Below are 23,874 nucleotides of genomic sequence, written 5' to 3'. Positions count from 1 at the left end.
AAAACTAAGAAAGTGGGAACAAAAAAAGTGGAGTAGAGCAACACAAAAGACACAATGAGAAGAAACAAATCTGCTTATGCTAACAGTCCAGTTGCAGACTTCTCAGTCATCCACACGAGTACACACTGGGGATGGGAGGAGGGAAAAAGGCCCAAAATGTATCTGAACTTCAGATGCTAAAAGAATGATATTTATGTCAAGATTCTCACAAACAAAAAAGCAAAATGAAACAAAAAAGCCCAGGTTCACGTGGGCTAGAGGAGTAGCCTTCCTAGTGCACATTCTTAAAAAAGAAAACATTGAAGAAAGGCAAAAATAATTAGGAAGAAGATAATAGCCTTACCCTATGGAGAAAAATACACAGTACAATTGTGGTTGACCATACTGATCTCAAAATAGTATGTACCCAACTCAGTTTTAAATTTCTCCTTAAATTATATTCATCTCTCTTTCTCAAAGTGAAGTTAGCTGGCACACCAGTAAGTAGCTAATAAGTTATGTGTAATAATCAAAAGTGTCACGCACTTATTTTCTACAGGCCACTGTAAAATCACAACTGCATGGCAATGTAGACAGTGTTCAAAAGATGCAGGTCTAGGTTCTGCACCATGTGAATCTGTCACAGCACTACTTCTAGAAAACAGCTACACTAAAAATGAAGATTTCTGCAGTCACTGTAAACAACTTCATGATAGAAAGTTCTCTAGTAACTACTCATCTTTACACTTAGCAGTAGACCAGTAATTCATTGTAAAACCTGTACAGTATTTCTCCACCTGCCAGTAATGAATTGTTTCCAAACGGTGATGTGGATAACAGAGCAATCAACAAGACACCTCACGTACAGAGGACAAGGGTAAATCACATCACTGACACTACTTTTCACATTGCAATCACCTTCTCGTCTTTCAGTAGTTGTCACTGTCTAATCACTATATGTTTCAAAGATAGCTAAAGCACACAAGTAATACAAAAATGCAGCCTTGATTGTCACAAGTATGGAAACTCAGAAGGCAGGTGGCTAACCAGAGAAATAAAGAAATGTGTCAGTTTCTTTGCAAGTGTTTTTTAATGTTAAAATTAAAGTTTTTCTTGATGTGAAGCAATTACGCTAACAGAGCAGTGAAAAACTAGGAAGACTAGCTTGGATTGTTATTGATGTCAAGAAAAGAGAGCAGCTGTTTTGTTTGTCTTTTTGATTCATACCTTCCAAATTCATATTGAAGAGTCAACACGTGTTTCAGTTGCCAAAAGTTATGGTCCAGATGTTCCCCCCCCCCAATACTCTCTTGAACAGCAAAAGAGGAAGCTCAATTTCCCTCTGAGGGCACAGTTGTCAATTTTGCAAGCTCTATCATTTGGATTGGGCCAAAGTGAAAAGTCAGATTAATTTACAACATCAGAGTCAGAAATAGTAATTCCAACATCTATTTATTTAAGCTGTGATCAAGAAATATTGAGCTTGGATACACAGCTTCTACCCATATCACGGAGGGCCCATCCTACATCATCTGTAAGGCTTACATTACAAAGCAAGGCACATTTTCATGGTTGCTTCAAGAATAAAATGACCTCAAAAAAGCAGGTTTTGACAATAAAGGTCCAGATCAAATCATTTCTCTCTATTAAAGCAAGGTAAAAACTCAAGTATATGTAAAAGATTAATTAAACAATTCAAATGCTCTAGAATACACTTCAATGTTAGAAAGAAATTTGAAAATGAAATTTATATCTTCCAACAAATTGTATTCAGTTTTGATTTGTAATGTGCATTATTTAAGTTCTCTATACCCTGTCCCAAATACACAGAAAAAATCATCTACATTAAAAAAAAACAAAAAAAAAAAACAAAAAAAACCAACCACCCAAATTGTGCAACTAAGCACAAAGCACTTTCCCAGTTAGGAAAATAACTTTCTACTGGAAATTCACACTTTGCATTTCTCTCTTCATAGGGCACATTTCATTACCCAAAGGAGCCACATTAAAAAAGCACTACCAGTTCTAGTAAAAAAAAAGTTCTAGTTCTAGAAAAAAAAGTTCTATTTTAAAGATTTCTTCTCAAAGATGAAAAATTATTGTTTTTATCACAGGGTTAGCCAAAACCAGACTCTGCAGCCATGTTAAACAAGAGTCACCAGAAAAAAGTTTTTGCCAATGTCGCGATGCATGACCTCCTGTTCTCAGCAGTGCAATCCTGCCCAGCTGGTATTTTTGCAGTCAGTTAGGTGACCTGTACTCTTACAAGAAGTTAACTCCACCTACGAAACTTCCTCCTGCACTGAAAAGTACAGAACAAATGGTCGATTACTTTCAAGCATTTTCTTGCTCTAAAGTGCAGTTCTATTAAATAACCTTAATTTTATTCTTATCAAAGGGCTGTCGTTTCAGTGGCACATGAACCAAGGACAAGTTACAATACAAACATTAATGCAGATGATTAACTGCGTACAGGAGTACTTCGAGTTTAAACAGGCTCAGATTACAAAAGCATTCAGTAACTTGCTTCAGCTTACTCAGATAATAAAACACAGTTAATGTAGGCGATACTACCTTGTAAGATTTCAAGTATCTTCTGACTCACCATGAAACAATTTGGGATTTAACTGATGATTTACCCAAAGAATCCTAGCAGCAAATCAGAATTGATACAGCTGTAAAGCTGTGCAAAAGACAGGTCTATCCTCTCATTAGTGACGGAGTGTGTCATGAGAATATGAAAAGCTGACCTGTAAAAAAGAATCTGCCAAGAAGCAAAGATTGCAGCACACAGAATAGGAAAGGTATTTAAAACAGGAGGCATCTCCAAGCTCTTTTTGTCTTATTTAATTAGCAATAAATAATCACTCACAGTGTGACAGTTACTCTTTTCTTTCCATGCTTCTGTAGACTGTAAACTTCTTCAGGCTGAGTCATATGAATATTGTATTTTGCACTAATACTGTACACAGAAGCAAAAATTAAATAAAAAATTCATATAACATTGTTTTAACTAAGAACATGTAAGCTGTTATGTTTCATTTAACTATCTTGCACAGAGAGAAGCATGTTTTCTTTACATTAGGTACTTTGAGTATCTAGCTCAGCAAAGTGTGTGATGGCCAGGTTTTTTCTGCCTTATTGGTCTGCTTTTCAATCACAAAACATTCAGGGATTTTGCATTTCTTCTGAATTTGGTTATCCCTTTAAGAACATGATAGGCATAATGAACAGTTCATAGGCTTTCTACCAATTTGAATACTAGAAAGTTACATATCTGAAGAAAATAAATTACCTGTCAAGTTCAAAAATTAACAGCCACCTATTTAACAAAATAAGACAGCTTTGTGGAAATTTGATATTTAAGTACTTCAGAAACAAAGAAATAAAAACAAAGATAGAGATGATTCATGCTTTCTATAAGGTACTTAACCTATTTTACATTGTACGCAGGTATCAAACAGAGAAGATGATCATTCTCAGCTATACTGTTCAAGTCAACATAACACCAAACTGGAATATGGCAGGGCAAATGATGATGCTAACTTTTTTGGCCATATCTTATAAGGTGAAATCTAAAAGTAGCACGACCTACTGAATAGCAACTGCATACATGCATAAAATCTGGCTTCTATTTCTGTGCCAAATTTACTACACAATTTTCAACATGTTATGTCATGTATACGCATTGCTGTTCTCCCACCCCACTGTCCTGTAGCCATTAAAATGAAGTGAGAATACTGGATGACTTAAATGAACACACAGCTGATTTGGAGTCCACAGCTACACACAGACAGAAGTCAAGGATGATCTAAACAATCTCACATACCAGCATCTTTCAAAAGCATTCTGGGCAAAACAACCAGCAATATTTTAAGTCATTAGTCAACACGTAAAAAAAGGAAGACCACAGCGTGCTACTTTGTGCTGCATGAATAGGGAAGCTCAGTAATAGAAAAAAAAAAGAAAAAAAAAAAGCTTCTGCTTGTATACATCAAATAGGCATCTTTTCCCAACAAAAGGGTTAAATTTCAGCGGGATGCCAAATGCTTTATTTCAATCAGATCTCACATAGGTAAATACAAAAAGAAACTTTTGAAACAAATTAAGCACAAATTAGAATACCATCATTTAAACCAGCTGGACTTCAGAGGTGGAAGATGAGGAAGCAAAAGGTCTTGCCAAGTTTCCAAAAGCCATAGCAAACATCAACTGCTACTATACAGTAACTCTGATTGTTATAAAAGCAGTAAAAATCAGTTCAAAGCCACTGCTGGACAGCAACAGCAAAACAACTCCTGTGCCTTCCACCATCATCACCAACACAACCTGGAAGGATGGACAATTTCAAGCTGCAGAAAACAACCCGCACGATGGCAATTGGATAGCAGAAACAGTAAGAAGGTGGTCAGTGCTACCAGCTTCCTTCTTTCTGTGCCTCAGAAAGTACGAGGTGGGTGAAGAAGGGGCTGTGGACAGGATGTGTGTGTACATAAGAAACTACTCATCTTTTCTAACAGCTGCAGAAGATAGACGTGTCAGTAACCTGAGGTTAATCCCAAAAACTCATCCTGTCACAGCCCAGCAGGAACTCAGGACAGAGAACACACGTCGGTTTCTAAGTATATTAGGAGGAGGAGCTCTCCAAAACATAATGAGAGCATGTCTATGGTTTTTGAATCAAAGTACAAGCAAGAAAAAAACACTCCTTCTTCCCCTCCATTAGAAGAAAATGTGTTGTCACAGTGTCACCAGCAGCATTGGGACCAACGCTGTGGCTGTGTGAGGCCTGGTTGCATCAGCCGAGCCATTCCAGACTCCAAAGTGCAGTCAGCAGGTGCTGGAGGTGCAGCTCACCCATGCCAGAGCTGCACAATCCTAGGTCACATTCTTGGCAAGGCTTCTACACTGCAAGGAGGGCTGCCAGAATTGGTATTTTTCACACTAAGCAGAAGACTGCGGTAGCTGGGTTAGGTGTGGGATTTTTGAGGAGGGTGGCACGGAAGAGAGGGGTTCTGAAAGGAGTGGGCATTGAGAGATGATCAGTGCATTCATAGCAACATGAGCAGATATTTACAAGTAGCCCTGAACGCAAGGATGTTCAAACAGCTGGAAACAAACACTGGAACCCAAGAGCTCAGCTAAGTGCTGAGTTTTAGTAAGTTATTATCTCAGCCTCCATCATCAGAGTGCTTGAACAATACTTTGCTTCAGCACTCAACCATGTTGGTGCAATGCTGTCCAACTTTTGTGCTTCCACCTGACATTCATCACTCACGATAAAGGAGCCTTTCTTTGAGGAGGCAGCCAAAGTTTTCAAGTTTGGCTAACCTCATACATTTGCTGCACTGATTTTCTGAGCTGACACTTAACCTTAATGCAGGTGAGAATGCAAAACATGCAAACAAAAGTAATCAAGAAGTAGTCACAAGTTCTACCAGAATTTTGAGTGCTACAAAATGTGAACACTAAAGTCACCACAGATCCCACTGTACGCTCTAACTTTAATAAAAACTACAGACTGCCTACACATCAGTTCCTACCTGCTTCAAAACAGTTTGTGACAGGCACTGCCACTGAATTTATTGAAATAGCCCTTGTTGCACTATGATAACAACAAAAACACACTTTAATATTAGATTAAATTTCAGCATTTCTTGAAACTCGATCCAAAGAATTCCCGTAACTTTTACAAAATAGAGAATAGCTCTGTTAGAACATTTTAAAAAATGCAAAAAAAAAAAAAAAATACTAAAAAAAAAAAAAAAAAAAAAGAAAACAGGTGTTTTTTTTTTAAATAAATCAATCAACAAAGCAAAATTTACACCAAAAAAAAAAAAATGCAACAACCTTAAGTAAATGCATTTGAGATACCTCACTGGACAGCAAATACTAGATACAATAGGCAATCCACCCAACTTAATTAGCAAATTTGAGCAATGCCTTTATTAGCATTGTCTTTCCATCAAAAATTCTAAATTCCTTTCTTTTTCCAGATGTGAAAAATTTATCTCAGTCTTTCAATTGCCAGAAAACATACAGCAAGTGTTAAATCATAGAACCATAGAATGGCCTGGGTTGAAAAGGACCACAGTGGTCTAGGTTCAACCCCCCTACTATGTGAAGGATTGCCAACCAGCAGACCAGGCTGCCCAGAGCCACATCCAGCCTGGCCTTGAATGCCTCCAGGGATGGGGCATCCACAGCCTCCTGGGGCAACCTGTTCCAGTGTGTAAAGAAATCTTAACATGTCCATCTGTTCACATTGGAAACAAATCGTATTCATGTTCAGAAAGACTATCACTTTAAATAGAAACAATTCAGGTTTTCTAATACAAGCCCCAGCATTCTATGAATATAATCCGAATGCGGTAAATACTACCAATATATATATACGAAAGGTAGATAAAAGCCAGATTTCTCCAGATATGTTTCTCAACATAAAATAAATTGTTTTTATAAAGAATATTTTATCAATACAAAGCTTTACAGAAGAAAATCTGGTAGGATTAGGCATCTTTCCACAAACATCTTCCTGTCCACGAGGATGCTGCGTCACAGTCAGCACTCTGTTGATGCTTTCCAAGTGAAGATCCTAAGATCCTAGAATAACAGCTTTTTCTAAAACTGAGAATCACAACAAGATGGTCAAAGGCTCCTATTTATTTCTAACCACTGTACTGTTCAAAGAAGAGCTACTAGGAGGGCAGAGGGAAAAGGAGACCTTTTGTTGCTGCAGGCACTGGGGAAGGAGAGGGTTTCTTTGTTGTCTGAAGCCTCCTGCCCGACCATAAGCCATGCAGCAGCCACTAATATGCATTGGGAAGGGAGATATGATCTTCCTCTGGGCTTTGTGAGCGGTACAGTGATTATATATGGAAAAGCATGACACTCCAATTAAGTTGTGTCTCTGCCTGTAAGGTGGACTGACAATCAGACAAAGAGAAATCTATTGCTAAACAGCTCAGAGGAGGCTTGAAAAATATAGGCACTGAAACTGTAGTTTCTAGTTACTGCTACGGGCAACATACTTTGGCAACAGTATTTATTTGTCCAACAGACAACTCATTCCTTCACTTAGAGATTCCCCCGTTACAGAGAAATATACATAGAGGTGCTTTTGGTACAGAGCAGCCCAGAAATTCAGCTGTGCCCTGAAACATAACAGACTGAGGGCAAGTCCTAGGAGAGTTTACCACAAACCTGTACATTTTGTACTAAGTAGTAAGGTGTTGCAAGACCTTCCATATTCCTCAGTTCTAGTTACAAAAGACTGCAATGTACCACATTGGCAATAAAAACAATGAACAATTAAAACAAACAATCCAACCTTGAAGCCATTAACATATATCATCATTTTTGACTGAGTCTGCCAGCACTGTATAGCAACCAAAGCTGTATTCAACAAAATCTATTACAAAATATTTACCCAGTATGTGAATAAGAATCACGCATTCAAACATGCACTCAATTTCCAAATACATTCCAAAACAAGCTGTTTTCTAACATCCTTGAAAAGAATTACTATAGTAACTCTTCACTATTTTTGAAGTCTACTGTATCTTCTACCTTTGAAGTACATGAGTAAAACCAGAAATCTATTGATGATTACTCTTAAGAAAAACAATTTAAACAAACAAACAAAAAAAACAAAAAAAAGAGAGAGGAATCAACTTTTTAAAGGGGTCAACAGTGATAGGACAACGGGGAATGCCTTAAAGCAGAAGGAGGGAAGGTTTAAATTGGATGTCAGGAGGAAGTTCTTTACAGAGAGAGTGGTGAGGTGCTGGAACAGGCTGCCCAGAGAGGTTGTGGGTGCTCCGTCCCTGGAGGTGTTCAAGGCCAGGTTGGATGGGGCCCTGGGCAGCCTGGTCTAGTATTAAATGGGGAGGTTGGCGGCTCTGCCTGCAGCAGGGGGGTTGGAGCTTGGTGATCCTTGAGGTCCCTTCCAACCCAAACCATTCTATGATTCTGCGACTACATGCAACCTTCATAAGCACAATCATATATTCTATCACTAGATTCTTTCCATTTATATGTAGAGATTCAAAACCCAGTAAGAAAAACATACTGCAGTATTACATTTCCTAATGTCACACTTGCATTTACAACTAACATGGTACACTGGTCTTCTAGATGGCATCCATGGTCTTAGGACTCTTTTCCAAGCCTCTCAGAACCAACTGTGAATGCATTTTGAGAAGCAATCATTAATCTATATACTAACACTGTTCCAGACAGACCACAACAGTGAGGAATTCTGTCCTTGACAGTGTGGAGAGAAAAGAAGAAAGCAGATTTAGACAGAGTGGCACCTTCATAAGGGGACTGGGATGGAGGTAATCTCAGAGGTACAGTTCCCTGGAAAGAATATCTAGGCTAGAAGATGATCTGAAGAGGAGCTGAGCTGATGGCGTAGCTTACAGGCGAGCACAAAATGAAAGAAAGCAGCTCTGTAGAAGTTAAAGATATAATCACATGACAATACTGATCAAGCATTTCAAATTTGAGAACCTTGAGGCCAAAACCTGCAACAGACACAGACGACCACAATCCCTAAGTACTACATGGAATGGTTTTACTAAGTTATATACCCCTAACAAAGAACAGAAATCACCGAGCACCATGAGGTGTCAGCAATCCAGCTGCGTACTGAAACAAGCACATAATCCAGGTGCGTACAGAAACAAGCGTGGACTTCATGTCAAAGCAGATCTTTTAGCTCGCCTAGAGAACCAAACTAGACAACAACAAAAGGCAGTTGCAACTTGGTGACTGAGGGCAACCAATCACATGGAAAAATAACCCTCCCACTGCAAAAACTCATGTTATGTACCCATAAATTTGTTCATTATACAGAAGTTCACCAGGCACACTACGTTCCACAAAGACGGCTCGAGTGCTTCTGCTGAATTGGAACTATTTTTCATTAATACTTTTGAATCTCATTTGCATTCTGTTTTCATCTTGGATTTCTGAATTTCTGGACAGACACAGTCACAAAAAAAAAAAAAAAAAAAAAAAAAAAAAAAAAAAAAGTACTGTTTTTTATCCACAATTAAAGATTAAGGGACAAAAATCTCTGCAGCCTAAAAAAAAAAGAAAAAACCACCACCACCACCACCACCAACAACAAAATAATGAGGAACAACTTGCATAAGAACACCTCCTTTACAGAGGCCACTGAACTGCAAGAAAATACTAAAAATTACTAACGCTGGTTTGCTTGGCAAATAATAAAAGGAGCATCTTGATGCAACTCAGGAAAGTTTACAATGAAGAAGAAAAGAAAATGAGCATGGAACATCTGGTCAGTTATTTTGCTTTTCTTAACTCTGAGCTACACATAAGCACAAGATGTGTTGCTCACCTGTCTCCATCTCAACTACTTAAAAAAATACATTATCAGAATGAGGATGGTGAGGCACTGGAACAGGTTGCCCAAGGAGGCTGTGGATGCCCCATGCCTGAAGGAATTCAAGGCCAGTCTGGATGTGGCTCTGGGCAGCCTGATCTGCTGGTTGGTGACACTGTTCACAGCAGGGGGGTTGAAACTCAATGATCTTTGAGGTCCTTTTCAACCCAGGCCATTCTATGATTCTATTTATCAGTTACTGAAATAATTCTCGTGTTGGTATTTTACAGCCAGTCAGAAAAGCATCCTACTAAAATGTTAGGATATCAGGATGCTAGTAACTGATTTAAGAATTGTTTAGCAAGAGGAAAACATTTCCAAAATCAGTGCAACAATATTAACAGCAGAAATAAACAGGCCTAAGTAATAATCTCATAAATCTCTAGGCACTAAGATAAGCATCACTCAAAAGGCATTTTACACAAAAATACTTTTTCCTAGCCAAAATACACCAAAAATCCAAGATTATGTAAGCAGTACTTTACTCAAACATACCTCAGAATAGGCTTCCGTTAGCATGAAGTTCTACAGTCTGAGAGATCAAGCACTTTGGTTACTTATCTGTAACATCTGCTACATTTGACTTCACTTATCATAACAGAAGTTTATCAGTGTATCACTTCACATGGTGATTTTGAATTCCACTTTCACCAGAAGCGCTGGCCAAAGCCAGAAGTTATTCTTTAATGTAATGCTCTCAATTACGGATAGCCACAATCTATTTCCCTGTATTTGTAACAAAGCAGCTTTTCAAATATTGACACAAAGATAAATTCAGAGTGCCTTCTCATGATCTACAACCTTATCAAACACCAGCTCATTTTAGCTAATAACATCTTTCAGCTAAATTTCAGTTCTCCTTATCCCATTTAGATGAACATTTCTTATGGACAAAGGCAACACTTTGTCCATAAGATCAATTACAAAGCAAGTTTATCCATGAACATCATTCAAGTGTATTCCATTTATTTTAACATTTCTGATATATCTCAAATATGGGCACATTTGGGCTAACCAAGTAAATCTGTAACATTTCCAGAGGTCTAGGCTTTTTTCAACTGAAAAATAATACCTGTCAATGGCACTTTTGTCAGGCAACAGATTCACACACTGGGAGGGAATTTTCAAAGCCAGTATGTCTCAGTTGTATGAACCTATTTAGCCACCAGTCAAGGAACAACTTAAGGAATACAGAAGGCATAGCACAAAACTTCCTCCTAGAAGAGGAATATCTTTGTGCTATTATGTTGCCTGTAGATTGTGATCAAGATTTTAATTCAAACCTGTTATCACTCTCCAGATAGCAGCAATTCATTTGTGAAGGCAGACTACTCACTTCTACTCAGTTAAAGCAGAACTGATCTCCAAGCAGTCCTTTTAATGCAAATGAGAAGACCTCTGCTCATGATTTCTTTCCTCCAGACATTCTGATGCAGAAGTCAACACTCAGTAAGTTGCAATTAGAAATTAAAACTCTGAAGCACTGATTATAGGTTAGCAACCTCCTCTTTAACTATGCCTGTTTAGTGATAGCTACCCACTGAAAAGTGTAGGCAACAGTCCTCAAGGTTTCCAATATACCTTTCCAGACTGCTTAGGAATTACCATATTGTCACAATGAATGTAGTGCCTGAAGAAAGCACAAGCAACTCCTACCATTTAGACAGCTGCCTAGCTTCAGACTTCCACTGTTACGGACAAGACTGTCCATAATGCAATAGGCAGCCATATGTAGTCCCAGTCTCAAATGATGAGTCTTTTCAGAGTCACAGAGGCAATTTTTCAAAGCAAATGGGTGAGCAACCATGCAGATAGGAATCTGCAGGGGTTTTAAAACTTAAAAGATTCCTAATTCTTATTGCTTTCATTGGATTTAAACTTGTACAGTTTCTCTGAAAAGAATCACAAACTCCTGGCTTATACCAGGCATGGCCACAATAATTATTTACAACACTTTGTGAAGCAGAATCAGATCTGAAACCAAAGAATAAACGCAAAAATTGAATCAACTTTAAAACCCACTGTGCAACATCTCCCCTAAATAGGTTATTTGCATTTAAAGTCTGAAAAACAAAACAAACCAAAACAAAAACAAAACAAAACACCCAACAATGTAAAATATACTGACTTGACCAAATACACAAACAGTATCAGAATATGAGGGAAGTTTGTATCAAAAAATGACAACACACAAACACACCAACCAGTTCAGAAACACGCTTGTGCAGAAAGGCTGCAGTTAGTCCTGCACCTCACTGCTAAGCTTACACAAGGTGCTTTCAGACCAAAAAAATAAAAATCCCCATTCAGGGGCTTGTTTTATTTCAAGCCATGGCCAGTCAGAAGTTACACACACTCTCAGTACAAAGCATTTTACTTCTCTGAGCTTTTATTTATTTTTTTTTTAAAGCAAGCTTCTACTTTCGCTCACTAGATCAGAAAAGCTATCTCCATCATAAAGCAAAAGTACAACAGAACAATACTTCTGATATCCACCTCCAAGGCCTTGGGCAGTTACCAAAAAAGCCACTTTTTAGAACAGGTGGGGCTTTTCCCAAAAAAAAAGTAAAATTTAAATGCTACTCTCTTTCCTAATCCATAAATCCTGCTCAGAACAACAAAGCTCTTCCATTCCTCCCACATACAGTTATCAAAGCATACATTAAAGATGAAACCGTACCTTGCCATCAAGATCAACAATAATTATAACGCCTAGTTCACCTATGGTGCCTTAAACCACACATTAAATGCTTTCAGGAGGACTGATATTTATTTTATCTGACAGTGATAAATGCATCAGTCCATAATGCTTTTGCTTTTCTTGCTCTTTTCCAAAGTTTCCATTGACAGTTATTTCATATAATAAAGGGGGAAAAAACCTAAAAAGAAAAGAGATGATTTGCACTTACGCACTTCTGCTTTTCTGTTTGTTTTTAATCTGCAAACTTCAATACAACACACTTGTTATCAAGTTATTAGCAAAGTTTCTCGTATTTGAGAACTCTCAAAACAAGACCTAAGACTCAAAACAAGGTCAAAAGCTCAGTTTGTTTCCTACTGTAGGTCTGTAGGCTTCTTACTGGGTTTCCATTCATAGCTAAAGAAAAAAACTAAGAGGAAAAAAGGGGTGGAGGAGAAGCCAGCCAGATAGGAGAAACATTCAAAACCCTGGTAATACCAGGGAAACAGGGAAAAGGAAAGTGGAACAGAAAAACATTTAAAAAAAAAGCATAAACATTATGTTTCATTTTCAATTTGATTGTTGATTTATCCGCAAAACAAACTATGATTCAGCCCACGTTTCCCAAAAAACCTGCTCTATCTTTCTTGGACTTCCTAAAATGCATAGCTGTATCATCACTTAAGACAAAGACAGTGATGCTTACATGAATCAAATTCAGATTCGCCTCAGTGCTGCAGAGCTCTCAAGGAAGGATCTGCAGTCAGCACTGCTCTTGATGGCACTGGAGGTTAGCTTGCATTTGCTGCTAAAACTTGAAAAACAGAACTTTTATTTTGTTCATTATAAGCCCCTGAAGTCACAGAAGTGCTCTTAACCAATTTGTTCAGAGCAAACAGAATGCAAACTATTATCTGGTTTCACAAGACACCAAGCGTCAAAATAGGTTTAAAAAAAAAACAAAAAACCACAATGTTAAACCTTGCTCCCCACATGTGACTTCAGTGACAGCATCAGCAGGTAAAGATGGGAAATCCTTACTGCAAAGAAGTTCCCAGTCTTCCTCACATAGAATACACAGAGAGAAATACTTCACTGTCGGCACAGAAGCTGAACCGCTCCCTGTCTTGCTGAGGAAAAGCAGTACTGAATGATGTAGCCACTCATATCACATAACAGGAGAAAATTAGGAACAGGACTCAGTGCTGTGCCCTACCCAAGGCTGTTGCTTCTCTCCATCTCACCAGCAATGTGCTTTTAGAAACAACTTGTGCCTAGCACTTAAGAGAGGCACACAGAGAAGTGGATACCTAATCCCTGAGGACACTGAAATATTAACAGGAACTCAAACCGATTCATTTCATGAGGCACTTCCCTGGAAAATAACCACACATTTAAAGTTGCTTCAAAATCCCGCTCTGTACGTCCAAGGCCAAAGCACATGGGACACTTTGCACTGAGGGGTAAAGGACCTGGTGGATCAGGAGCAACTGCACACCAGGGAGTGGGTCCTTCCAAGCTAATGCTGAGGTGTATCAGTAGGGTTTAGGTACTGACAGTGCCAAAGCTTCTGTCATTTTCCACTAATTTCTCTCTTTTTTCTTTCTCTCCCCCTTCTTCTAAGGCATAAATTAAACCCTACTATTAAGCAAGGGTTTCATTCCTCTGGAAATGCCTATTCTTGCTACATAGGACACACAGAAGATGAGTCACTTAAGAGACTGTTTACATGGAAGCAAAGCCTGGAGAATCACTGCAAGGTAGCAGCTCTCAAAACCCCAAACATACACACAATGGGAGCTCTGGGTGACAGCGCACAGTGCTGGCACGTGCTTGCTGCAACACTAATGCAGCCAGCCAACTGCCACATCTCAATTGCTTACAGCAATCCCACCTGTACAAAAAGCCATACATCCACCTTACTGCACCTGTACAAATGCTGCACCCGCTGCAGCCTGTACTGTGAGTGCAAGGTTCCTATGTTCCCTCTGACCTAGGAACAGCGTGGAAACCACTTGGGATTGCTGGGGCTAAAATAGTCTGGCAAAGGCCCCGTCTGTGCTGACAAATAGCACGCACAACAATCACATCACCACTGGAGTTGAAAATAATGCACATTTGGATCAGCTCAGGGTAACCATAGAATATCCCAAGCTGGAAGAAACTCCCAAGGATCAGAGACCAAGCTCTGGCTCCACACAGCACCACCCAAATCCAAACCCTGAGTCTGAAAGCATTGCCCAAACACTTCTTGAACTCCAACAGCTTGAGGCCATACTCACTGACCTAGGAAGAACGTGAGCTTTTGTGTTTGCAATTTTCCTTCCAGATGGAAGGAAAATGCACTTCACCTATCGTCAGTTTGCTGCAGACACAGCTGCAGTCTTACCAAACATCATTAGAACCAGTACTTTAAGAAGCTTAGATGTTCAGAGATATCCATACGCTTCATTTTAACCATCAGCAGTTCAACTGGAATAAATCTCATTGCTGACAGTGCTGAGCATGTTCCTACACTGGTTCAAAGACTATAGAATGGCAGAAGCATGGAGCTAATGCAAGTGAAATCGATGTTTCCTTCTATAGCAGCTGTAAGGAAGCTTTGTGCAAAGCCCAGCTCAGTATGACAAACACGTAAGGCGGACCCAAAAAACATAGGAGTTGTTAAACCAGTTATTGCAACACAGCAGGAGTCCAACGTCCCCCAGACACACAGAAAAAGGGCTGGAGTTAGAACACACAGGGAATGAACAGATGCACTTATGAGACAGCAGTCACCCTGCAGTCCCAGGGTGCTGAGTTCTCAAACACGATCGACAGAGACTTTATGCCAGCATCAGCCCAGTTATGAAGCAAGTGACTGTCAGCCAGCAGGAATATGGGCGAGACCTATGCAACGCAAGGAGCTAGCATTATGATAGATACCGCAAGGTGCACAGAATAGCAGAGCCCTCTGCTCGGCAGCCTACAACAAGCAGCACCGAAAATACCCAAAGCACAATGGGAAAACCTGAGAATGGCACTCGGAACTTCTCGCGGCTACACCAGCAGCCAGTGCCCGGCTGCACGGCCAGGACAGCGCAGCTCTCCGAGCCCTCAGTTAATGATCAGCCAGGAGCAGGGCCAGGCCAAGAGCAAGAATGAATTTCCTCCCGTTCTCCCCGGGCCCACGACGTGGGGAGGGGGGGCTCCAGAACGAGGCACGGCCCCGGGCAGCGCGACCAGGGGCAGGGGCAGGGTGTGGCCTCTTTTTTTTTTGAAAAGTAAACGCAGCCTCTCAGCCGCGAGCAACACCCATTTCGTTAGGAAGAAACTGCCCGCTGTGTTTTTCCGGTACAACATGTGAACAAGGCACCAGGAACCTGCTCCTGCTGCGCACTCCCGGCCGAGCGCCGCCCGTCACGCCCCGGCGGCGCAGCCCCGTCTCCCGCCCGCGGCCGGCAGGTTGCTTTGTGCCGCACAAAGCCGGGCGCTGCCAGGCGCTCACACAAAGCGAAGCCCACCGCCGGGCCTCCCTCCTTCATTCTCTCTCGTTCTCTCTCTCCCCCGTGCTCCCACCGCCACAACCTAACCCCGGGCACGGGCCGCGCACCGGCTCCCTGCCCGGCGGCCGCGCGGTGGCGGAGCGGGGGCCGCGGCCTGCGCTGGGCGCGGTGCCTCACCTCCGGGCGGCCCGGGCCGTGCGGCCGCGCCGGGGTCGCTCACCTCGGTGGGGGCGCTGATCTCGAACAGGTCCAGCCGGTTCGCGTTCCAGTGGTTGATGATGTCGGCGAGTTTACGCCGCTCCTCCTCCCGGCTGCCGCCGCCCGACATCCTCGCCGAGCCCGCCGCCGCCGCCGCCGGGAGCCGAGCCGGGGCCGCGGCCGGGCCCTCTCCGCCGAGCCCCGGGCGCGGAGCGGGGGGGGGGAGGCAGCCCGCCGGGGAGGGGCCGGCGCTCCTCTCGGTGGCGGCCGGCACGGGAGCCGCGGAAACGCCCCGGGATCGCCGCTCCGCTCGCGCTCGGTCCCGGCGGACGGCGACGGAGGAGAGAAAGAAAAAGAGGGAAGGGCGGGGGGCGGGGAGGAGGAAGGATGCCCCGCGCCGGCAGCCGCCGCGGTGTCTCCTGGCTCGGCGGCGCCCGTCCCCTTCGCCTGCCCCGAGCCCAGCGAAGCCACCGCCGCCGCCTTTCTCCGCCCCACTATCGCCCTCCCCTCGCTCGCCGCCTCGCACACCGTCCCGTGCGCGCCCCCGCCCGGCCGCACTCCCGCCCGCCCTCCCGCGGTGCACGCGCGCTCCTGTGGCCGTCACCTCCCCGCGCCCGGCGGATGGCGGCGCGCCCCCTCCCTTCTCTTCCTTTCCCCTGCCTTCCCCGGGGCGCGGGGTGGGAGCGGGGGCGCGGCCAGGTGCGGTGGCGGTGGCCGCGGCCCCTCGGAGCTGCGCAGGGCGGCAGCGAGGGGCTCCTGAGAGCTCGCCCGCGGGAACAAAGATCCGCCGGGGCGCGGTATATTTTCCTGTTTTCCAGCGCTTTGGCGAAGCCGCCCTCCCGCCCGCTCAGCGCCGGCCTTGGCTCGCCAGGGCGGCTCGGAGCGGAGCGCGGAGCTGTGCCCTGAGCGCGGTGCCGCCCGGCACGGCCGTGCGGGGCCTTCGGGGCGCTGCGGGGAAGAAGCTGTCTGGAAAGAATGTGCGGACATAAATCTCCGCAGCGTGAGATAAAGCATCAGACGCGGTTTAGTGTTTTGTAGGAAGAGAATTTCCTTGCGGTTTCTCGCAAGAGGTGTCAGGGGCATCGCTTGATGGGCAGCGTGGCTGTAGGGGCTCGGCTTTGTTTTCTGCCCTGCCGACGTAAGTGATGCGCCCCAATCCGTAGTCAGCTGTGGTTGGTGTGCGCCGGGTGTCCCCTGGGCGTGAGGAGTGGTCCTTGAACTGCCAGCTCTGGGCTGGGCTTCCTGAGCGCGTGCCTTTGTTTGGTTTGGTTTCTTCAGGTGGTTAAAAAAGGGGGAACCGCTGTTCCTTTTCGGTGCTCCCAGCGCAGTATTTCAAGTTCCTCTTTGCCGAGAGAATTCAGCAGAGTGGGTTTTGCTGGAGTTGCGATAGATTGGGTTATTTGCAGAAGGGATTCCTCAGAGGCCTTGTCTCCACTAAGCAATTACATTATTGTTTTTACCCAGCAGTACAGCTCCTGTGCAAGCGCCGGCAGCTCTGGTTTTACAGTGAAGGTCAGTTATATTTCTGCCCTATATCCATAACTGCGCCATGTCAGAGCACCGAGTACGCAGGGGATGCTGTTCCTTGGGTCCCAAACCCTGGGAGACATTCAAAGGCCTTTTGAGAGCCCTGGGAGAATTGGAGGTGGTGGGGAGGGCACTTTCAAGTCCTTGTAATGTCATAATCCTAAATGTAGCCTTTATTTCTTTCTGCAGGAACAAAAAGCCACGATCCTTTATACCAAAGGAAAGAAATTGCACTGAGTGGCTTTTCTGCATATCCAGATAACTTTGGGTGTTCTGGCAATGCCCACAAAGATGAAGGAGCAGAATAAAATTTGTGATGCGACAGTCAGCAGCCCAGGTGGAGAGCTGCGTACTCTCTTGGCAAAGGATGTTTGCAGAGCAGTGCATGGAAGTGGATGCTTGGCTGTGTCCTGGTATTGGTGGCACAAGATAAACGACATTGGGTGCATTACTTCAGGATTAGGAAGGAGACTTTTAGGTATAGGCTGTGCATAGATAGCCATTTTGCTATTACTCGCTACACAGGTAGAATTGTTTTTCCCAAGGAAAAGAGGTGGTTGCACTGGGAAAACTGGCTGCTTGGAGTAGTACAATTAGCAGCACTGGCGTGCCTGGGTTTTCAAATGCTGAGAAGCACCAGAAATAAACTTATCACTGTGCTGTACCCATGTGATGTGTATAATCAGCTGTGAATTATTTATTTCTATTTTAACTGCAGCTAGTCAGCATTTCTGGACCATAGCGAGACTCTGGTCTGGATCCACACAAATCCCTCAGACTGAGCACACTGAGCACACTCATGGCATTTCATTGTCAGTTCCCAGATATTGCACAGCACTACAAAATATTTCAGTAGGGGCAGGAGCACTGGAAATGCTACTTAATGATCAAATGATAGGAGCAGCCCCTCTGCTGATAAATGCTTTTCTGTGCTGGACAGTGTGGAAACAGTGTTAAAAGAAATCAGGCCCACTTATCCTGCCAGACAGGTTGTTGCCATCCACAGTGGAACTGCAGCAGCTTTAATGCAACATCAGGGTTTAAGAAAAATCATAACGTAGCCATGAAATGAGCTGTGTGAGAGAACCAGCAGGATGCTATGTGTATGGAGAGTGAACTGCTGGCAACAGAGTGTAAGCCCTGGCCTTCTTGGAAAAAATTAGTGTGCAGAGAACTGCATAACATTACCATGTGCCAGCTAGTTTACTGTGAGAATGTGTGCTGCTTCACTTTCAATCTCTATTCTTTTCACAGGAGTATTGGAAAAGGAAGTAGAACAGCTGCTGTAAAGCCATGCAAGAGACGTGATGCTTGTGAACAGTTGTGAAAAAAAAAAATTAGATCTATGAATGGAAAGCATTATACAAATAAAATGTAAACAGTTTGTATGTTTGAGCTACCTTTAAGGCATCTTCAAAGCATTGCATAAAGTTACTTGAAACCATTAGGTGAAATTTGTCTTGTCTATTCTTTCTGAGATTTCTGCATAGTGAGATGACAAAATCAAAATCCTCTTTGAGGAGTTTCCAGTCCAGCTCAGTTTCCCTTTAGGTAGTCCCACTGAGTTAGATTTAGCTCTACTGATAATCATATATTCAGTAAGAAATAATAGTGTGGGAGAAACAAGAAAACAGAGGACAAAAACTGCTCTATTTGTGAGTGGTAAGGAAAAATGTTTTTTACTTCTTTCCTTACTGAAGAGTGTAAATGTTCCATTCTCTTCTAAGGCACTTAAGACACCTGAGCTACCGTAAGCCATTACTGTGATTATTAGTTCAGCCCTCAGAGAATAATAGGTATTTCACAGAACAAATAAGATAAATGCCCTTTACCATAGAACTTGCAAACTATGTTCTCAGAAGTGAGAGCAACAACTAGAAAAGAGAATACATAAGAAACGCAGGAATGTGGGTAGGCTTCTGCAATCCTCTCCATTCTCTGAGACACCAGGAAGCTTGGTGCCTGTGTGGCTACCTGCTGCAAGGGGATCACTGCTGTGCAACTTTACTCGTTAATCATATAGATGTGTATCTATCCCTGGGGGAGCTGGTGGTTGTAAGTAACAGGAGTGTACAGAATCTCTGTATTTCTCTTCCTGGGCCATTGCAATCTGTGCAGTGGGTGCTCAAGGTTCTCTTGTGTAGGGAAGGTTTGCGTGGAAGTAGGGTCGTGCTCTGATGGCTGCCAGCCAACTGCCCGTATGGTTGCCAGAATGCAGCATTAATTTTCTGAGGCAGCGTGTGTCCGAAATACAGTGCCACACCATATAAATCAGCACGCTCTTGGAAGTTATAAATTCACAGATAAGATGGAAATTGTTAAAGTAACCCCTACCGTAGCTTCCTGAGCGTGCATGTGTTTCTAGAGAAGAAGTATCAGAGCTGTAATTTTGCATAGCGTAATGCAAAAGCTTACAGGAGAGCAGCAGGAACACTGCAAACCTGGGTCATCAAACTGTAGTCCTTACATGGATGGCACACCCACAGAGGTAAATAAATGAGCCTGAATAAAGATTGCAGCTATGGTCGCTATAAACACACATGAGTCAGGGAGGGAAGAATTTTTTGTTGCACCATTATCTCACCTGTGTGAATTGCACACACTGTATACATCAAAGTATCTGTTTCATAGCTTAATTGGTAAACAAACATAGTACTTAAAGTCTACGTGGGCAAATTCATGCTGCATGAAAAATCTTTGCATTTAGATCCCATTTTTCTTACTGTATGAGTGTAAGATTTTCATAACCTTGGCCTCTTTAAAACAAATTAAGTAAGGGGAGGGGAGTGGAGGGGAAAACAGGGCAAGTTATATAATTGGAAGTCTTTGGGTTTTCAGTTCAACTATCCTTGCTCTATTTTCAGGGAAAGGAAAGCACTAGACAGTATAAATGGCAGCCAATCACTTATCTTGGTAAATTTATCCTTTGTTTTATATGTGGATGAATAGCAAAAGACTGCTGAAACAATTCCTTGGAAAGGAAGATACTTAATTTTTATTATAAACAAGACCTTTTCAAGTAATTTGGTGGTGAACATTTCTACACTTAAGACTTCATAGCACTCATATTCAGGCCTACCTGAGCATGTAGGTTCAGAGCACAGACTAGGTTCAGGTCTGTCTGTATTGAAGCACACTCTTTGATCCATGTTCAACAAGATGGACAGGAGTTAGACTGCCTTGGAGCATGTGAATATTCACACTGATTTCAGCAAGATGTCTGTCTGTATTCAGCTGAACCAGTCTTGGAAATGAGAAGCACATGCGAGTCTCTCACACACAGAGGATCAGGCCCCAGTGAGATGTTTGCTATCAGTGTCATCCAGTACTGGAATCCTCCTGGTACCTTCAGATTGATACTGAAAACTTTCCTGGAAAATGCTTTTTACCCACAGAGTGATGTTCTCAACACAGAAGTGATTAGGACAAATTTAGTGGCTGGTGTACACATTAGATTAGGAGATGATCTCTCCTGACCTTGTCTCATACAATTTTAAATGCAATCTGTTAACATTTGGAGAAGATGTAGGTACAACAGAAGTTTTTTTACTAGGTTTTATTGTTGTTGTTGGTTTTGTGGGGTTTTCTTGTTTTGTTTGTTTTAATAAGAGATCTCTATTTTGAAGTATTTTCAACCGAACTGCTGTGTCCTGAAAAAGGACTGGAAACTGTCTGACCATAACAGGGGAAAGAAATAGAAAAGTCTATGTAAAGTTGTCAAGTGGACCATGTAAATGTGGAGCACGTAAATAAACCCTATTTCTGGAAACTAAGCTCCCCTCCCTGTGATATACAGCATTATTTATATAAATGGTAAATGGCTGAGGTACAAGTTGCACATTTCTTTTAAATTGAGGATAGCTCTCCAATCAATAGCCCAAACTAGGCTATTAGTTACAACAATGTATTATCGTTGCAAGGCTCTTTCAGCAAGATATAGTGGGTGTTTGGTCTTGTAATTAACCCACCACCACTGGCCATGCATTCTCTCCACCCTGTAATTACTTGACTTAAAAAACAGCACCATTCAAAGCATACATTGCATAGAACATTAAAATTTTAATGTTTTTACACTCACGCAATGTTTATAATGCACCCATACATTTCAGGAGCAGAAGTAATTTGGCCAAATATAAGCTTTTTTTTTTTTCAATCAGAAAGGTTAATTTGGAAACAATTTGTTAGCATGTATGGAATCACTGGCTTTTTATATTTATTTAACTCTTTTGGAACTAATCTAAAAGTACTGAGTGGGTTTTCACTTAAATATACCTTGCCACTGAGCTAAGAATGTAATGGATAATCATTGGCTCCAGCAAATTGCTGTTCTTCTTGGTTGCAGAACATGCATAAGTCCTGTAAGTAGAGAACTGCAGCCTCAAAAGAAAATACTTCAGGAAGCTTATAAGTGAAAACTTTGGTGTAAGCCTGTGAAAAGAAAATGCCCGCTCAGCAAAAAAAAAACAACAACAAAACAAAGCAAACAAAAAACAAACAAACAAACAAAAACACAGCAATCTTCTCTCAGCAAGTTTTCCTTAGTAATGCTTTCTCATTCTCGAGGTCTTTGGCCAGAACAAGCATGGAATAGGTACAGGCTTGTACGTAAGAGTAAAAAACAATAGAAAGCATCCAGAAGGCCTTCTGTAGAAACCTGCAGTGAGATTTCTTTTATCTAACCTGAATTGTTTAAAAATCAAAAAATGCGTGTTAGTGTAGACTGCCTCTAAGGGTAGTGGAGAGTAGCAAATATTTCCAGAAGGATTCAGATTGCTGCCTTGTGACAGGGTTAATCAGCTTATTATTCATGTCCTTATGCTACCTTTTAGATTGCAGAATCAGAGACTGATGTGGGTTGGAAGGGACCTTTAAGATCATCTAGTTCCAACCTCCCTGCTATAGGGAGACCAGGTTATTCAAAGTGCCATCCAGCTGGCTTTGAATGCCTCCAGGGAGGGGGCATCCAGTCTCTCTGGGCAACCTGTTCCAGTGTCTCACCACCCTCACAGTAAAGAATATCTTCCTATTATCTAGTCTAAACCTACCTTCTTCCAGTTTAAAGCCATTTTCCCTCATCCTGTTGCTACCTGTTCGTATAAAAAAGGTCCCTTCCCAGCTTTCCTGTAGGCCGCCTTCAGGTATTGGAGGCCGCTGCAAGGTCCCCCTGGAGCCTTCTCTTTTCCAGATGGCTGTGAAGAGCTGAAGTCAATCCGTCCTTGAGAACACAGCCACCATTCCCCAGCTTCTTCAAATCTTCCATGTTCTGATTGTGTCATGGGCTTCACTTCAAAGCCCATACCTTGCTTTAGCCGATGATGGCATTTTGTATAAGATGTTATATATCACATTTATACAGGGAGTCCCTCCATTTCCATTAAACCCACTGCAATAAGCTCAATGAAGCACTTGCTCTTCACTTCCGAGAGGTCACAGCTCAGCCCAGCCCAACAGGGTGTAGAAGGGAGTAGCTGGGGGGTAGGGGGGAAGCACATTAGAAAGCTTATTTTACATTCCAGAACATGACATAGAGATTCTTAGGCTACATCTGAAAGCACTTCCTTTTTAGTTGGCTAAATTCGCACGTATCAAATTCTCTGCTGTCTCACCTCCTAGCTTGGGTGTCTGCTCTTAGCACTGCATCTGCCAGCACAGGAGTACTGGGTAATTACACTCTGAAATAACTGAGCCCTGACTCTTCTCTGTGAGACCAACCTTTAAAAGGAAGCTGTGCATTTTTCCTCTAACACCCTCACCTTTCATCCCGTGCCACTCCTTGACTGTGGGAGGGGACCAAGCCAAAATCACAGAGGTAATTCCTTTGGATCCTTCTAAACTCACTGGTCATAAAGCTTGTGACCTACTAGCCCTATGGTAAGGTACCTTGCATTCTGCAGCCTCTGCCTGTTGCTCTAACCAGAAGCCTTGTTTTTCATACCTTTCCACTTTCTGTCTGGTCATTATTGTCTTTCCTCCTTATCACGTTGCAATATGTGTGTTGCTTTGAGGCAGGGGCTGTCTTCTCATCGTGTGCGTGTGCAGCATTTAGCATTCTTCAAACACTCGAGCCATCACCACATGATAAATATTAAAACCTACTGGAAAGCAAATGTGACTACCTGGTACAATAATCATCAGCATTTTGTATCCTTGGCTGGATCATTTTCTCCCAGGAGAGCAATTTAGTACAACAGTGAATAGAAAAATCAGACCATCTCGTGGCAGTACAGGAAGGCTGACACAATGGCAGCTAGAACCTGTTAATTAACCTGTCATGCACAATATACAGCCTCACAGGTAATTTAAGAAATATGTGCTCTTCCTTACTGTTACCCAACAAGACTGTGGGATCTAGTTAAGCAAATCTCAAACATGGTGTGTTCTACCTTACAAGCACCTTCAGGGTCAGCACCTCTTAGACAAACACTCCTGTATGCAGTTCTTCTAAATGTAAAATTTCTGCTTACAAACTGTTGTGCTCACATTGTAGAAGAGTACTTAGTGGTTGCCAAACAAAAAAACAAACAAACCAGAAGCAGATTTGTCTTGAGCAAAGTACTGTTTCCAAGGCATATAAATACAGAAGATTTTCC

General features: G+C 42.4%; 1 protein-coding gene and 1 long non-coding RNA gene across 24 annotated transcripts in view; one reads left to right on the top strand and one right to left on the bottom strand.

The window, feature by feature from the left end:
• The window catches only part of AFDN (afadin, adherens junction formation factor), a 114,190-nt gene extending 98,292 nt beyond the window's left edge, over positions 1–15,898 (bottom strand). For all 20 annotated transcript variants that reach the window (XR_006180268.1, XM_042877279.1, XM_042877337.1 and 17 more), the window contains exon 1: positions 15,780–15,898. Coding sequence is in view for 19 of the 20 variants with exons in the window: in XM_042877279.1 (XP_042733213.1) it covers positions 15,780–15,887 (108 nt within the window). In the remaining variant the exon portion in view is untranslated. The remainder of the gene's footprint in view (positions 1–15,779) is intronic.
• A 568-nt stretch (positions 15,899–16,466) lies between these two features.
• Positions 16,467–18,720, top strand: LOC122190459. 4 transcript variants are annotated; one of them, XR_006182134.1, is made up of 4 exons: positions 16,467–16,554; positions 17,225–17,269; positions 17,474–17,762; positions 18,539–18,720. It is a non-coding gene; the product is annotated as an uncharacterized LOC122190459 (long non-coding RNA). The 4 variants fall into 4 exon arrangements; XR_006182137.1 differs by having other exon boundaries at positions 16,481–16,554; positions 17,222–17,269; XR_006182132.1 differs by lacking the exon at positions 16,467–16,554 and adding an exon at positions 16,680–16,895.
• The last annotated feature ends 5,154 nt before the right edge of the window (positions 18,721–23,874 follow it).

This window comes from Lagopus leucura, unplaced genomic scaffold (assembly GCF_019238085.1).
Source record: "Lagopus leucura isolate 7727_CA_CO unplaced genomic scaffold, USGS_WTPT01 Super-Scaffold_73, whole genome shotgun sequence".
NCBI lineage: Eukaryota > Metazoa > Chordata > Aves > Galliformes > Phasianidae > Lagopus > Lagopus leucura.
Note: the sequence above shows the minus strand (reverse complement) of the source record. Positions and strands in the feature narration are given on the sequence as shown.